At 47.2% G+C, this 17,810-nt stretch overlaps 1 protein-coding gene across 1 annotated transcript in view; it reads right to left on the bottom strand.

The window, feature by feature from the left end:
- LOC149434339 (NACHT, LRR and PYD domains-containing protein 12-like) overlaps positions 1-17,810 on the bottom strand; it is a gene marked incomplete at its 5' end in the record, with an annotated part of 77,188 nt that overhangs the window by 29,901 nt on the left and 29,477 nt on the right. Inside the window, 2 exons of the mRNA XM_089663806.1 lie at positions 1,987-2,151; positions 5,759-5,923. Coding sequence (XP_089519932.1) covers positions 1,987-2,151; positions 5,759-5,923 — 330 coding nt within the window. The remainder of the gene's footprint in view (positions 1-1,986; positions 2,152-5,758; positions 5,924-17,810) is intronic.

The raw sequence follows: 17,810 nt of genomic DNA, 5'->3' as shown, positions 1-17,810 counted from the left end.
TCACATACTTTTTCCTCCCTGCACTGTGAATGTTTACATGTTATGTGCAATTAAACCATGGCAACATCTAATGTTTGTGTAGTATTATGTTCAGCAGACTGTGTTCTTCTATTGTTGTGACATAGATGACGTTCAGAGCACATTTTATGCCCAATTCATGTAAAACTCCACGTAATCCCAAGGGGTTCACATACTTTTTCTTGCAACTGTACCTGTCTATACTGGACCACAGAAACACACCCACACAAGGCCTAGACACCAGTCCAGCACAGCGGCTTATGAGTAGACGTACAAGGACTCTCTTACCAACTACAGGTCAACTACTAAAGCCAAAGCTTGTGGGCAATGTTAAAGCCAAACTAATGAAGAATCAAGATAGGCAAGCTTTCTATTATAATAAATCTGCAAAAGATCTGCCTGTTCTCCAGCGAAATGAAACGGATTCAGCCAATAGGCAAATATGACAAACACTGGAAAAAAGCGAAGGTTGTACAGAAATTGGGACCACGGCCCTATGAAATTATAACAGAGGAAGGAAGAAGATGGAGGAGAAATCGGAGACATCTGAGAAAAACACAAGAAGGAGATGATACAGGGCCCTGGGAACAGTATATGGACACTCAAAGCGATGAGACTATGAATACCAGCAACAAAGAAACAGGGACTGCTGAGGAGCATAGGGAGGTCTCTAGCAGAGAGAGACAGTCCCAGAAAATAGACTGCCAGAATCAGACGAACACCAAGATTTTTGTGAAGAAACCTCATATGTTACGCGAGCTGGCAGAACAATCAGAAAGCTGGCTCACCTCAAGGATTATATCTAATTTATAGCTATTTTCTACTTCACCAATTTGTGTTTGTTATATTTCATTGTTCTTTTATTTAAAAGAGAAAGGATGTAGCAATATGTTATATGCTGTGTATGGCCTCTAGGGGTCTCACTACTTAGATACTGGTACAACTGTGTTATTGCCTCTCTTTGGTTGTAGTTCTTAGGATATACACATGTATAATGGCAGCTATGAGCACCTAATAAAATGGCGGCTACAAACTACAGTGTGTGAGCATCTGAGCAGGATCGACTAACAGAACAACATGCACCCTCCTAAGGGAAAAAAAACCTCTCTAGCAATACAGACTAAACTGAGCATGTGCAAAATGCCTACGGTTAAGTCTGTCTTATCAGAAGATAAGAGGTGATCGCTTGAAAAAAAGGAGGAACGAAGCAGAAAGGATCAATCGGTCTTTTTACACAATACAGAGGATTAACCCCTTAGGTTCCACAGTGAGTATAACAAGCATGCTTTACTGCATCTACAGACTGATTGTACTGTTGTGGGTTTAGTAACACTTTAATGGTTACATTTTATAGTCTATAGGGTCACCATGTTACCATCTGATATTATGCTGTTTGTACAACTTTATATCATATGAGGACCTACCCAATGTATCCAGTCAGTTTGTATCCAATTAGGCAATGGAGGTAAAGAAGATTGTAAGATCAGACTGTACTGTGTGTGGGGAGCTTTAAGTAAGCTACAGACTATACAATATTCTTTCCTTCCACTACGGGTGGAAAGAAAGACAATTGCTCAATCCCCCCATCAACACAGTCAGAATGGATGGGGGAATCACTCCTGCCGCACAACTGTGTTCTGCCAACAGGAAGCCTTCCCTGCCAGCAGAACACTGATCACAGTTAGCTGCTATAGACCTCCGGCAGTGATCGAATGTAAAAAGTCCCACAGGATGGTTGTACTGAATGCGATTGACGGATCAACTTCAGTACAACCAGCCTGCCCATAGATGGGTCAGATCTCAGCTGGTCCTTACTAAACCTGTCCATATTTGATCCACTTATGGCCAGCTGTAGAAAAAGTCTAATTTATTGCTGATAGCAGAGTTAGAGAAGATCCGAAGATTTAGACAATTGAATGTTAATCTGTCCCAGAATATGATTGTCTCAGTCAGTCCTGTTATACTCACTGTAATTCCTCTATCCGGCTTGTTGTCAGAGCCGCCATCAGATCTCTGAAATGAGGACCCTTCAGATTGTTCACAGACAGGTTCAGTGTCCTCAGTGTCGGGTTATTTCTTATTCCAGATGCCAGGTGGGGGCAGGAACTGTCTGTCAGGTGATTAGAGGACAATCTGTAGAAGAAGAGAAGAATGTTACCAGAAGAAAATGAATCCCCCCCCCCCCCAGGAATGAATGGAACTATTCTCTGCATGAATGGAACTAATTTCTCTTTATTGGAATATATTCGATCACTTTATAAATCTCCAGGAAATAGAATTTTCTAAGACAAATGTTATAATGGAGTAGACCCCCCATTATTGTCCTCCATGTGTAGAGACGGTGATATCTCCATACACAGGATGAGCACAGAATACCACTGACATGACTCGTATTGTGTTATCATCTCCTTGTGTATGGAGCATGAATGGGATCAGCAGACAGTGTGAGGCCGGAATCAGCATTGCTAGTGATTGGACGGGAGGATTGTATCTGATATTCTATTTATCTCTGCTGATCAGAGCTCTGTATTCATAGGAAGTCATGGCGCTAGGTAACAAATGTTCAGTAATGGGGAGATCTTCCGGAACTGAAAGCAGTTGGCCACGCCAGAAGAAAAATATTTGTATGAGACTGTGATCACTTGCATTATGATCAGATTCCCATGTACTGTATATGAATATCTTTAATGTCATCTATATATATGGAATGCAGGATATCTGGCAAGCGCTGAGTATTAGGAGCTGCTAGCACAAAATGGGACAAAATCCCACAAGAACTAATATAAGTGGAAGTGCAGAGCTAAATATTAAATTCTGTCATAAAGTGTTATAGTGAAAAATGTGAACACCTGATGTTATTAGACCATGTGACATAATCTGAATGTATTGCACATGTAACCATTCAAATATTAAATAAAATAAAAAATAAATAAAATATATGTGGTACTACAAGTCTCAGCAATACCAATGTGATAAATATAATAGTGCTCATCATCCAGTGAAGGAATCCGTGGTACTACAAGTTTAGCAATACCAGGTGAGATATTCAAAAGGTGCTCATAATGCAATGTGGGAATCCACCACATCTTATGGATATGCACTCACCAGAACACTACTGGTATAGGAGCATTTGTGCTGATTCCATAGAAGATCGCAGAGAGCCATATATGCAGACCGAACTTCTCCAGAAAGTAGACTTTAGAAAATCGACAAGGGAATCGTCCTAGGGGGAAATACTCACCACAGGAGCCCAAGGTTCGGAATATACTGTAGTATTTATTAAAACAATATTCAAAGTCCTCCTGCACTTAGGTGAACCTGTGGCTAAAGCTGCTAACACCTAACCATACACCAATAAAAATGGTTAACCCAAATTGAATATTGTGGTGCTGCGCTAATAAACTATATGTGAACCCCGATACGCGATAGTGAACGGGTAAACAATATCCCCTTATAAATCAATTAAATCAAAATATGACCTATACCCCAATATATACATCTACTCTACTGAGTGAGTACATAAACAATATTCCACACATACATACACAATAATTATACACATATATTAAAGTGAATCAGTGACACCACTCCTTGTGGTAAACATAAGAAAAAAAAAAAAGAATCAAAAAGGTAAAATGCATGTATATGCTCAAAATGATTTGTGAATGTAAACAATGCCAGTGATCCCACTATGGGATAAAAACAGAGGATCTGTGAAACTACAAATGGTGGTAATTGTGAAAGAAAGAGAAAATCAGGCTCACCGTCTGTCAATCATCAACAATCACTTAAATAAACGATAGTGGCCCCCAACTGGGGATAAGTGACACCAAAAAATAGGCTAAGTGCCTATAGATATGGACGTGATTCGTGACCCTAAATGGGGGTTCTGAATAAGCATGAAAATAATTGACTTCAAAGAGCGCTTCACACTTTCCGTATATCCACAAACATAAATCAACAGTGAATAGTCCACCCACCAACATAAACAAAAACCAAAAACTACATAAAAATTAGAAGTGATAGCTCCTCATTCCCCCAGAAAGAGAATGCAAAGTGCTCCCATAGTGTATGAACGTTTAATGACTCAAAATGGATAAAAACGTATCAAATTCCACTCACATTTAACTTGAAATTATAAGCTTTTAGTACCCATCCACATACTGTGGGTGTACTAATACATTGACAGGGTACTCTGATGAAGTCACGTGACATCGTGATGACATCGTGATGTAACGCGCGGGCTCGTGGTGACACAACTCCCGGCATGCTGACTCAACTTCCGGGGCAGACGCCATCTTGGAACTCCTATTGAGGTCAATGTACTAGTACACCCACAGCATGTGGATAGGTACTAAAAGCTTATAATTTCAAGTTAAATGTGAGTGGAATTTGATAAATTTTTATCCATTTTGAGTCATTAAACGTTCATACACTATGGGAGCACTTTGCATTCTCTTTCTGGGGGAATGAGGAGCTATCACTTCTAGGACCACTGAGAGGAGGCTGTATGCGGGACCTTGGCCATCAGAGAGGGAACTGACACGGCGAAGGACCTGACATCCGTTGGAGTGAGTCCGGGTTCCAGACCGGTGGTATTTGATTGTCTAAGGCGTTTTGACCCTGCAGAGTCACCGCATGGAGGTGAGGAGCCATTGCACCTAGAGTGGGGTTCATAGTATCCTGTTGCACAGTTTGGTGATCATAGGACTACAGTACACCTCCACCATTTGGATGGTTCTGGACACTTTTTTAGATTGGACATTTATTTATTTTTTTTATTTTTTCACTTTTTACGACACGTTAATTTTTTTAAGTTTTTGGTTTATGTTGGTAGCTGGACTATCCACTGTTCATTTATGTTTGTGGATATATGGAAAGTGTGAAGAACTGTTTGAAGTCACTTATTTTCACGCTTATTCAGAACCCCCATTTACGGTTACGAATCACGTCGGTATCTATAGGCATTTAGCCTATTTTTTTGGTGTCACTTATCCCCAGTAGGGGGTCACTATCGTTTATTTAAGTGATTGTTGATGATTGACAGGCGGTGAGCCTGATTTTCTCTTTCTTTCACAATTACCACCATTTGTGGTTTCACGGATCCACTGTATTTATCCCATAGTGGGATCACTGACATTGTTTACATTCACAAATCATTTTGAGCATATACATGCGTTTACCTTTTTGATTCCTCTTTTTTTGTTTTCTTATGTTTACCACAAGGAGTGGTGTCACTGATTCACTTTGATTTTTATCCCCTAGTTGGATCACTATTATTTCTTTCAATCTGCTTATCCAGGGCATGTAAAGTTTACATGCGTTTATGTCACTTTATTTATTCACTGGTGTTGCCGTTCAGGAGTTAATTCGGCATCACGGCATATATGTGTATAATTATTGTGTATGTATGTGTGGAATATTATGTTTATGTACTCACTTAGTAGAGGTGGTGTAGAGGTATATATTGGGGTATATGTCATATTTTGATTTAATTGATTTATAAGGGGATTTTGTTTACCCATTCACTGAATATCACGTATCGGGGTTCACATAAAGTTTATTAGCGCAGCATCACAATTTACAAGTATTTAATAAAAGCTTAAAATGCAATCCATGTGGATAAAACAATTAATTTGTGTATAAAGCACATACAAAGATGTCTGCCGCTCCGAGCTCCGGCCGCGGCGGTGTGACATCAGCACGTAAGGCTCCACCAGAACTGTCCTGTTATACTCACTGTAATTCCTCTATCCGGCTTGTTGTCAGAGCCGCCATCAGATCCCTGAAATGAGGACCCTCCAGATTGTTATATGACAGGTTCAGTGTCCTCAGTGTCGGGTTATTTCTTATTCCAGATGCCAGGTGGGGGCAGGAACTATCTGTCAGGTGATTATCATCCAATCTGTAGAAGAAGAAAACAATGTTACCTGAAGGAAATTAATCCCCCCCCCCCAGGAATGAATGGAACTATTCTCTACATGGATGGAACTCATTTCTCTTTATTGGAATCATTTATATTCGATCACTTTATAAATCTCCAGGAAACAGAATTTTATAAGACAAATGTTATAATGGAGTAGACCCCCCAATATTGTCCTCCATGTGTAGAGACGGTGATATCTCCATACACAGGATGAGCACAGAATACCACTGACATGACTCGTATTGTGCTATCATCTCCTTGTGTATGGAGCATGAATGGGATCAGCAGACAGTGTGAGGCCGGAATCAGCATTGCTAGTGATTGGACGGGAGGATTGTATCTGATATTCTATTTCTCTCTGCTGATCAGAGCTCTGTACTCGTTGGAAGTAATGGGGGATCCCTGACACTGAATAGTAGATGTGTAGAAATGGGGGATCCCTGGCACTGAATAGTAGATGTGTAATAATGGGGAGATCCCCTGACACTGAATAGTAGATGTGTAGTAATGGGGGATCCCCTGACACTGAATATTAGATGTGTAGTAATGGGGGATCCCCTGACACTGAATAGTAGATGTGCAATAATGGGGGGATCCCCTGACACTGAATAGTAGATGTGTAGTAATGGGGGGATCCCCTGACACTGAATAGTAGATGTGTAGTAATGGGGGATCTCCTGATACTGAATAGTAGATGTGTAGTAATGGGGGATCTCCTGATACTGATTAGTAGATGTGTAGTAATGGAGGGATCCCCTGACACTGAATAGTAGATGTGTAGTAATGTGAGATCCCTGACACTGAATAGTAGATTTGTAGTAATGGGGGATCTCCTGATACTGAATAGTAGATGTGTAGTAATGAAGGATCCCTGACACTGAATAGTAGATGTGTAGTAATGGAGGGATCCCCTGACACTGAATAGTAGATGTGTAGTAATGGAGGGATCCCCTGACACTGAATAGTAGATGTGTAGTAATGGTGGATCTCCTGACACTGAATGGTAGATGTGTAGTAATGGGGGGAACCCCTGACACTGAATAGTAGATGTGTAGTAATGGGGGATCTCAGACACTGAACAGTAGATGTGTAGTAATGGGGGATCTCAGACACTGAACAGTAGATGTGTAGTAATGGGGGATTTCCTGATACTGAATAGTAGATGTGTAGTAATGGGGGATCCCCTGACACTGAATAGTAGATGTGTAATAATGGGGGGTCCCTGACACTGAATAGTAGATGTGTAGTAATGGGGGATCCCTGACACTGAACAGTAGATGTGTAGTAATGGGATCCCTGACACTGAATAGTAGGTGTGTAGTAATGGGATCCCTGACACTGAATACTAGATGTGTAGTAATGGGGGATCTCCTGACACTGAATAGTAGATTTGTAGTAATGGGGGATCCCCGACACTGAATAGTAGATGGATGTGTAGTAATGGGGGATCCCCTGACACTGAATGGTATATGTGTAGTAATGGGGGATCTCCTGATACTGAATAGTAGATGTGTAGTAATGGGGGATCCCCTGACACTGAATAGTAGATGTGTAGTAATGTGAGATCCCTGACACTGAATAGTAGATTTGTAGTAATGGGGGATCTCCTGATACTGAATAGTAGATGTGTAGTAATGGAGGGATCCCTGACACTGAATAGTAGATGTGTAGTAATGGAGGGATCCCCTGACACTGAATAGTAGATGTGTAATAATGGGGGATCCCCTGACACTGAATAGTAGATGTGTAATAATGGGGGGTCCCTGACACTGAATAGTAGATGTGTAGTAATGGAGGGATCCCCTGACTCTGAATAGTGGATGTGTAGCAATGGGGGATCCCCTGACACTGAATAGTAGATGTGTAGTAATGGGGGATCTCCTGACACTGAATAGTAGGTGTGTAGTAATGGGATCCCTGACACTGAATACTAGATGTGTAGTAATGGGGGATCTCCTGACACTGAATAGTAGATGTGTAGTAATGGGGGATCTCCTGACACTGAATGGTAGATGTGTAGTATTGGGGGATCCCTGACACTGAATAGTAGATGTGTAGTAATGGGATCCCTGACACTGAATAGTAGGTGTGTAGTAATGGGATCCCTGACACTGAATACTAGATGTGTAGTAATGGGGGATCTCCTGACACTGAATAGTAGATGTGTAGTAATGTGAGATCCCTGACACTGAATAGTAGATTTGTAGTAATGGGGGATCTCCTGATACTGAATAGTAGATGTGTAGTAATGAAGGATCCCTGACACTGAATAGTAGATGTGTAGTAATGGAGGGATCCCCTGACACTGAATAGTAGATGTGTAGTAATGGAGGGATCCCCTGACACTGAATAGTAGATGTGTAGTAATGGTGGATCTCCTGACACTGAATGGTAGATGTGTAGTAATGGGGGGAACCCCTGACACTGAATAGTAGATGTGTAGTAATGGGGGATCTCAGACACTGAACAGTAGATGTGTAGTAATGGGGGATCTCAGACACTGAACAGTAGATGTGTAGTAATGGGGGATTTCCTGATACTGAATAGTAGATGTGTAGTAATGGGGGATCCCCTGACACTGAATAGTAGATGTGTAGTAATGGGGGGTCTCCTGACACTGAATGGTAGATGTGTAGTAATGGGGGATCCCTGACACTGAACAGTAGATGTGTAGTAATGGGATCCCTGACACTGAATAGTAGGTGTGTAGTAATGGGATCCCTGACACTGAATACTAGATGTGTAGTAATGGGGGATCTCCTGACACTGAATAGTAGATTTGTAGTAATGGGGGATCCCCGACACTGAATAGTAGATGGATGTGTAGTAATGGGGGATCCCCTGACACTGAATGGTAGATGTGTAGTAATGGGGGATCTCCTGATACTGAATAGTAGATGTGTAGTAATGGGGGGATTCCCTGACACTGAATAGTAGATGTGTAGTAATGTGAGATCCCTGACACTGAATAGTAGATTTGTAGTAATGGGGGATCTCCTGATACTGAATAGTAGATGTGTAGTAATGGGGGATCTCCTGATACTGAATAGTAGATGTGTAGTAATGTCAGGGCTCCCAGGTATGACCAGAGGTGTGTGACTGAAGCAGGGAAACGCAGACCTCAGATATGTTATAAACAATATAATTTATTAACACTAACAGTACAAACATAAACGCAGTGCAATACTAAAACATAATACAGTGCAAACAAACCAAACCAAACCACCCACAGATAACAGTATATACAAGCAAGCGTCGTCAGGCAGGCCGGGTCAATATCAATTGGGCAGGTAGGTACAGGGGGAGCAAGCGGAGAATGGTCGGGGTCACAGGCCAGGTTCAGCAGGTAGCAAGCAGCATAGTACAGAGGGTCAGGCAGAGGGATGGTCCGGGTCACAAGCCAGGGATCAGAACAGGTAGCAAGCAGCGTAGTACAGAGGGTCAGACAGAGGGATGGTCAGGGTCACAAGCCAGGATCAGAGCAGGAGAAGTCAGCAAAGGAACAGAAACAGGATGCAGGACAGATACAGGGCCCAGGACAAACACAACACCAAGGCAGAGTCTGCAAGTCTGGCCATCCCTTAAATACACCAGTATCATCAGTTCCAGGTGTTAGCTGGCTGAAAGGTTGAGTCTCTGATTGCTGGGAGCACCCGCTGGCCAGCCCTGGTACTGCAGATCAAAAGGCAGGTGAGTCCCACCATTGCTGGCCAGTCCATTCCTAACAGTACCCCCCCCCTCAAGGACGCTCCAAACAGTCCTAGCTGGGCAAAATGTTCCACCGCCCGGGTCTGGCAACTGGCGGGATATCAAAGACTGGCACACCGGGCAGGACTCCGGGCAGCGGCACACCGGGCTGGACTCCGGGCAGAGGCACATCGAGCAGAGGCACACCGGGCAGAGGCACACCGGGCAGAGGCACATCGGGCAGGACTCCGGGCAGAGGCACATCGGGCAGAGGCACATTGGGCAGGACTCCGGGCAGAGGCACATCGGGCAGGACTCCGGGCAGAGGCACACCGGGCAGAGGCACATCGGGCAGGACTCCAGGCAGAGGCACATCGGGCAGGACTCCGGGCAGAGGCACATCGGGCAGGATTCCGGGCAGAGGCACATCGGATTACCAGGCGAAGCAGCAGGCAGCGGGCCACCAGGCGGAGCAGCAGGCACCGGGCCCCCGGGCGGATCAGCAGGCACCGGGCCCCCGGGCGGGGCGACAGGCACCGGGCCCCCGGGCGGGGCGACAGGCACCGGGCCCCCGGGCGGGGCGACAGGCACCGGGCCCCCGGGCGGGGCAGCAGGCACCGGGCCCCCGGGCGGGGCGACAGGCACCGGGCCCCCAGGCGGGGCGACAGGCACCGGGCCCCCAGGCGGGGCGACAGGCATCGGGCCCCCAGGCGGGGCGACAGGCATCGTGCCCCCAGGCGGGGCGACAGGCATCGGGCCCCCAGGCGGGGCGACAGGCATCGTGCCCCCAGGCGGGGCGACCGGCATCGTGCCCCCAGGCGGGGCGACAGGCATCGTGCCCCCAGGCGGAGCGGCGGGCGCCGGACCCCCAGGCGGAGCGACAGGTCTCGGGCCCTCAGGCGGAGCGGCGGGCGCCGGACCTCCAGATGGAGCGACAGGTCTCGGGCCCTCAGGCGGAGCGGCGGGCGCCGGACCCCCAGGTGGAGCGACAGGTCTCGGGCCCTCAGGCGGAGCGGCGGGCGCCGGACCCCCCAGGCGGAGCGACAGGTCTCGGGCCCTCAGGCGGAGCGGCGGGCGCCGGACCCCCAGGAGGAGCGACAGGTCTCGGGCCCTCAGGCGGAGCGGCGGGCGCCGGACCCCCAGGTGGAGCGACAGGTCTCGGGCCCTCAGGCGGAGCTGCGGGCGCTGGACCCCCAGGCGGAGCGACAGGTCTCGGGCCCTCAGGCGGAGCAGCGGGCGCCGGACCCCCAGGAGGAGCGACAGGTCTCGGGCCCTCAGGCGGAGCGGCGGGCGCCGGACCCCCAGGTGGAGCGACAGGTCTCGGGCCCTCAGGCGGAGCGGCGGGCGCCGGACCCCCAGGTGGAGCGACAGGTCTCGGGCCCTCAGGCGGAGCGGCGGGCGCCGGACCCCCAGGAGGAGCGACAGGTCTCGGGCCCTCAAGCGGAGTGGCAGGTGCCGGACCCCCAGGCGGAGCGACAGGTCTCAGGCCCTCAGGCGGAGCGACAGGTCTCGGGCCCCCAGGCGGGGCGGCGGGCGCCGGATCCCCAGGCGGAGCGGCGGGCGCTGGACCCCCAAGCAGAGCAACAGGTCTCGGGCCCCCAGGCGGAGCGGCGGGCACCGAGACACCAGGCACGACAGTGGGCTCCGAGTCAACTGGTATGACCGCGGGCACTGGGTCAGACATTGGATGGTCTGGCTGGACAGCGGGCATCGGGTCACCAGGCATCAGGTCATTTGGCTCGACCGCGGGCACCGCGTCATCTGGCAAGGCAGTGGGCTCCGAGTCAACTGGTATGACCGCAGGCACTGGGTCAGACATTGGATCGTCAGACCGGACAGCGGGCATCGGGTCACCAGGCATCAGGTCATTTGGCTCGACCGCGGGCACCGCGTCATCTGGCAAGGCAGTGGGCTCCGAGTCAACTGGTATGACCGCGGGCACTGGGTCAGACATTGGATCGTCTGACTGGACAGCGGGCATCGGGTCACCAGGCATCAAGTCATTTGGCTCGACAGCGAGCACCGCGTCATCTGGCAAGGCAGTGGGCTCCGAGTCAACTGGCATGACCGCGGGCACCGGGGCAGACATTGAATCGTCTGGCTGGACAGCGGGCATCGGGTCACCAGGCATCAGGTCATTTGGCTCGACAGCGGGCACCGCGTCATCTGGCAAGGCAGTGGTCTCCGAGTCAACAGGCACGACAGTGGGCACCGGGTCATCAGGTACCGGATTGTCTGGCTCGACAGCGGGCATCGGGTCATCAGGTATGACAGCGGACACTAGGTCACCAGGCATCAGGTCATTTGGCTTGCCAGCGGGCACCGCGTCATCTGGCAAGGCAGTGGGCACCGAGTCACCAGGTACGACAGCGGGCTCTGAGTCAATTGGCACGACAGCGGGCACCGGATCAGGTACCGGATCATCTGGATCAACAGCGGGCATCGAGTCAACTGGCCTAATAGGATCGTCAGGTTGGATCAGTTCATCATGCTGGGTAGAGGCATTAGGCCGAGTAGAGGCTTCAGGCCGAGTAGAGGCATCAGGCCGAGTAGAGGCATCAGGCCGAGTAGAGGCTTCAGGCCGAGTAGAGGCTTCAGGCTGAAGAGAGGCATCAGGCCGAGTACAGGCATCAGGCCGAGTACAGGCATCAGGCCGAGTACAGGCATCAGGCCGAGTAGAGGCTTCAGGCTGAGGAGAGGCTTCAGGCCGCGTAGAGGCTTTAGGCCGAGTAGAGGCTTCAGGCCGAGTAGAGGCATCAGGCTGCGTACAGGCATCAGTCTGAACCACGGAAGGCAGGCTCACCGGTTTGGATACTGGCAGGATGGTATTGGTTGGAAAGAATTTTCGCTTTTTTCTGGTTTTAACTACTGGAGCACTGCAAGTAAACGCAGGTCTGCAAACGAATGGAGCAGCTGGAGACAGAGAAGAACTGGAGGATGGAACAGGAGAGGGAGCAGTTGCTACAGAGGGCTTTTTTACAGGGTTAAAGGCAGGATAGGTGCAGCGAGTGGGAACAGGGTACTGACATGCGGTAGATAGCCAAGTATACTGGGCTGTAACTGGAGGAGCTGGTGGGAATACAGGAGTAGAGTTAGAAGCAGGACTGGGTCTTTGTAAGCTGACTGAGGCTGGGTGCAACAAGTCTGTCCATGTCTGCAGTAGGGGTTGAACAAAGCTGAGCTTACACAAAGCCTGTCTGGTCAATGACTGCACTGTGTTTATACAATCTCTCAGTGTCTGTGGTGAACATGTGGAATAACGCTCCAGAAAGTAACCCACATCATCCTCTAATAACCACACCAGGGACTGGTGGTCTGCACTAAATGGTGGCAAAAATTCATCCCTGCATTCGGGGGAACCAGATGAAACCAACTCTGCACAAACCTCAATCAATGGCTGCACCTCAGAGAACACTGTGCCCTGATCTACTAGAACATGAGCGAGCCGTATACATTCTAGCAATTCATCCCGGTTATACTCCTTCAGAGTTTGATAAGCATACTCCCTGTCATCAAACACTAGCAGATATAAATACTCAACCTCATCAAGATCCATCCTTCCCATCAACAAGCCAAGATGGCTTCCCTGTGCAGCCACTTCTGGTCAGGATTGGCCTTGGTGTAATGTCAGGGCTCCCAGGTATGACCAGAGGTGTGTGACTGAAGCAGGGAAACGCAGACCTCAGATATGTTATAAACAATATAATTTATTAACACTAACAGTACAAACATAAACGCAGTGCAATACTAAAACATAATACAGTGCAAACAAACCAAACCAAACCACCCACAGATAACAGTACATACAAGCAAGCGTCGTCAGGCAGGCCGGGTCAATATCAATTGGGCAGGTAGGTACAGGGGGAGCAAGCGGAGAATGGTCGGGGTCACAGGCCAGGTTCAGCAGGTAGCAAGCAGCATAGTACAGAGGGTCAGGCAGAGGGATGGTCCGGGTCACAAGCCAGGGATCAGAACAGGTAGCAAGCAGCGTAGTACAGAGGGTCAGACAGAGGGATGGTCAGGGTCACAAGCCAGGATCAGAGCAGGAGAAGTCAGCAAAAGAACAGAAACAGGATGCAGGACAGATACAGGGCCCAGGACAAACACAACACCAAGGCAGAGTCTGCAAGTCTGGCCATCCCTTAAATACACCAGTATCATCAGTTCCAGGTGTTAGCTGGCTGAAAGGTTGAGTCTCTGATTGCTGGGAGCACCCGCTGGCCAGCCCTGGTACTGCAGATCAAAAGGCAGGTGAGTCCCACCATTGCTGGCCAGTCCATTCCTAACAAGTAATGGGGGGATCCCTGACACTGAATAGTAGATGTGTAGTAATGGAGGGATCCCCTGACACTGAATAGTAGATGTGTAATAATGGGGGATCCCCTGACACTGAATAGTAGATGTGTAATAATGGGGGGTCCCTGACACTGAATAGTAGATGTGTAGTAATGGAGGGATCCCCTGACTCTGAATAGTGGATGTGTAGCAATGGGGGATCCCCTGACACTGAATAGTAGATGTGTAGTAATGGGGGATCTCCTGACACTGAATAGTAGGTGTGTAGTAATGGGATCCCTGACACTGAATACTAGATGTGTAGTAATGGGGGATCTCCTGACACTGAATAGTAGATGTGTAGTAATGGGGGATCTCCTGACACTGAATGGTAGATGTGTAGTAATGGGGGATCCCTGATACTGAATAGTAGATGTGTAGTAATGGGGGATCCCTGATACTGAATAGTAGATGTGTAGTAATGGGGGATCCCTGATACTGAATAGTAGATGTGTAGTAATGGGGGATCCCTGACACTGAATAGTAGATGTGTAGTAATGGGATCCCTGACACTGAATAGTAGGTGTGTAGTAATGGGATCCCTGACACTGAATACTAGATGTGTAGTAATGGGGGATCTCCTGACACTGAATAGTAGATGTGTAGTAATGGGGGATCCCCTGACACTGAATAGTAGATGTGTAGTAATGGGGAGATCTCCTGACACTGAATAGTAGATGTGTAGCAATGGGGGATCTCCTGACACTGAATAGTAGATGTGTAGTAATGGGGGATCTCCTGACACTGAATAGTAGATGTGTAGTAATGGGGGATCCCCTGACACTGAATAGTAGATGTGTAGTAATGGGGGATCCCCTGACACTGAATAGTAGATGTGTAGTAATGGGGAGATCTCCTGACACTGAATAGTAGATGTGTAGTAATGGGGGATCTCCTGACACTGAATAGTAGATGTGTAGTAATGGGGGATCTCCTGACACTGAATAGTAGATGTGTAGTAATGGGGGATCTCCTGACACTGAATGGTAGATGTGTAGTAATGGGGGATCCCTGACACTGAATAGTAGATGTGTAGTAATGGGGGATCTCCTGACACTGAATAGTAGGTGTGTAGTAATGGGATCCCTGACACTGAATACTAGATGTGTAGTAATGGGGGATCTCCTGACACTGAATAGTAGATGTGTAGTAATGGTCTAGGGTTGTCAGTGATATATTAAAAAGTAAGGGTCCCAACACTGAACCTTGGGGTATATTTATGCTGGTAGGTTAATTGGTTTCCAAATAAATTGTCCCTAGTGTAGCACTACCCCCTTAGGAGTCACTAGAGATTTTGGGCCTTAAAGCCCTGGACAGTCAAGCAACACACATCTTTACATAGACTTGCATCCAGAGTTAGAAATCAGTACCTTAGCTTTGGTTCTGTTATTTTTAGTTAGGGGATTTGAACTGGGACAAGGTTAGGGGTGTACAGGATGCCCAAGGGAACAGATGGACTAAGGACAACTTCCTGGAACTATTTACAAGCCTTCTCTGCAACACTCTCTCTAGCCAGCATCTCCCAATGTATCACCCCAGACCCTAGATGAATTCCTCTTCTTCACCCAGCAATCTGGAGATATCCTTGAACAGGGGATCCGGTTCCTGTCACTTTAAGACAGTCACTGGCAGGTGGAAAATCTGGTGTCCCACCAGAGTGCTCCTTCCACTATCTGTCCAGGGGGTGCAGGAGTACTCACTCAGATCCTCTCCTGTACCCCTAGTTCCAGTGAAGGGAACTCTTAAAGCATCAGCATGCCAAGACATTTTGGACAATTTCATGCTCCCAACTTTGTGGGAAGAGTTTGGGGATGGCCCCTTCCTGTTCCAACATGACTGCACCAGTGCAAAAAGCAAGGTCCATAAAGACATGGAAGAGTGCGTTTGGGGTGGAGGAACCTGACTGGCCTGCACAGTCCTGACCTCAACCCCATAGAACACCTTTGGGATGAATTAGAGCAGAGACTGTGAGACAGGACTCCTCCTCCGACATCAGCGCCTGACCTCACAAATGTGCTTCTGGAAAAATGGTCAAACCTTCCCATAGACACCCTCCTAAACCTTGTGGACGGCCATCCCAGAAGAGTTGAAGCTGTTATAGCTGCAAAGGGCGGGGCCAACTCAATATTGAACCCTACGGAGAAAGACTGGGATGCCATTAAGGTTCATGTGCGTGGAAAGGCCGGTGGCCCAATACGTTTGGCAATATAGTGTAGTTGGTAAGGTAGAATAAAGACACCAGTCCATCCACTTCAATCCGTGTGAGTGTGTGTATGTGGCGTGTTAAAACTCATATCCCTGTATATTGTGCTTACTCTACAAACCAATTTTCCAATAAAAGTGATCAGGCAGCTGTACAGCTTGCTTTTTTGACCCCCAGAACTGTGGCCCTGTATGTACCATGTTTCCCAGGGTCTGTTGTCCTATCTGAGGGTATGGGACAAGGAAAGGAGGGAGACATCCATTTGCTGGCTGTTAAGTACTTGTAAGCGATGCATATAATGTCACTTCCAGTTTCTACTGATCTGCACTCCATTAGCTTCAATCAAGGGCAGGTGAGGCATCAGGGGTCTGATAGACCTCTGATGTCACATCAAGGAGAACCTGTCACAAAGAGTATCACACAGAAGACAAAAGTGATATAAAGTTTTAGTGCAAAACAGGAAGAAAGAAATAGCACCCAAGCACTTAAAAAAACCTAAAATTTTGACCCCTCACTGCCCCCATGTACACACAGGTGTAAGCACACCTATTGGGGAGCCTACATAGAAAAACATAGTTTACATTATGTGTTACATATCACCACACACAACCAGAATAGAGCAATGATTCTATGGACACTATTCACATTTGACTGTAAAGTGATGACCTGTCAGGGCTTTTAAAGTGTCTCCTATGGAAAGTATAGTGTACCAAAGTTCATCTTCATTTTGTGGGTGTACACAATTCTAAAGCTTGACATGTTGGGTATCTATTGATGTAACATAACCTCATATTTTGAGTACTTTTTACTGATAATTTGCACTTTATTCTCCAGGGTATGTACTTTCAGAAAATATATCATTGGGGGGGGGGGGGGGGGTCTAACTAATCTTCAGGCCAACAATTATTGTTTACATGTGTGTAAAAAATGCAAAGATTGCAATGAAAGTATTAAAATTATATCCGCAATCACTCTATAACTAGGAATGAAACTAGCATTTCAATGAACCATTTTCTTTGCTGATTATTCAGTGATCTTATCAATAAATGGATTGGGAATTTCCTGCTGGGGTCACATATAACACTGAAGATTCATGGAACTCTTTAAGGTCAGAACAGAGACCCCACAAACACGACCAATGGTGTCACTGCTACTTGTCTAACACAGACATCCCATAGATCAGATTCTGCTGCCTCTACTCATCTGTACATTTGATGCAACAATCTAATACATTCACACAGATACCTATAGAGTCCACATATAACAGACGACAAGAAGCACCAACAATTTGTAACTTCTCCAGAGCTGCTCCCATCCTCTGAAACTCCCTTCCCCAATGCCGACTATCTTCTACTCTGTCCACTTTCAGATGATCCCTGAAAACTCATCTTTTCAGAGAGGCCCCCACCTAACAACTATACATGTATTTTGTCCATCAGCCCATCAACCACAGTTATTACCTCTTGTATCTCTCGACAAGCCCTCTTAGATTGTAAGCTCTAACAAGCAGGGCTCTCTGATCCCTCCTGTATTACATTGTATTGTAATTGTGCTGTCTGCTCTTATGTTGTGAAGCCCTGCATAAACTGTAGGCACTATATAAATCCAATATAATAATAATAATTTCTCTGGAGAAGTTTC

The sequence above is a fragment of the Staurois parvus genome, unplaced genomic scaffold (assembly GCF_062004578.1).
Source record: "Staurois parvus isolate SC_StPar_1 unplaced genomic scaffold, SC_StPar_1.0 ptg001769l, whole genome shotgun sequence".
NCBI lineage: Eukaryota > Metazoa > Chordata > Amphibia > Anura > Ranidae > Staurois > Staurois parvus.
The sequence above is the reverse complement of the archived record's forward strand: the minus strand, read 5'-3'. Positions and strand labels throughout refer to the sequence as shown.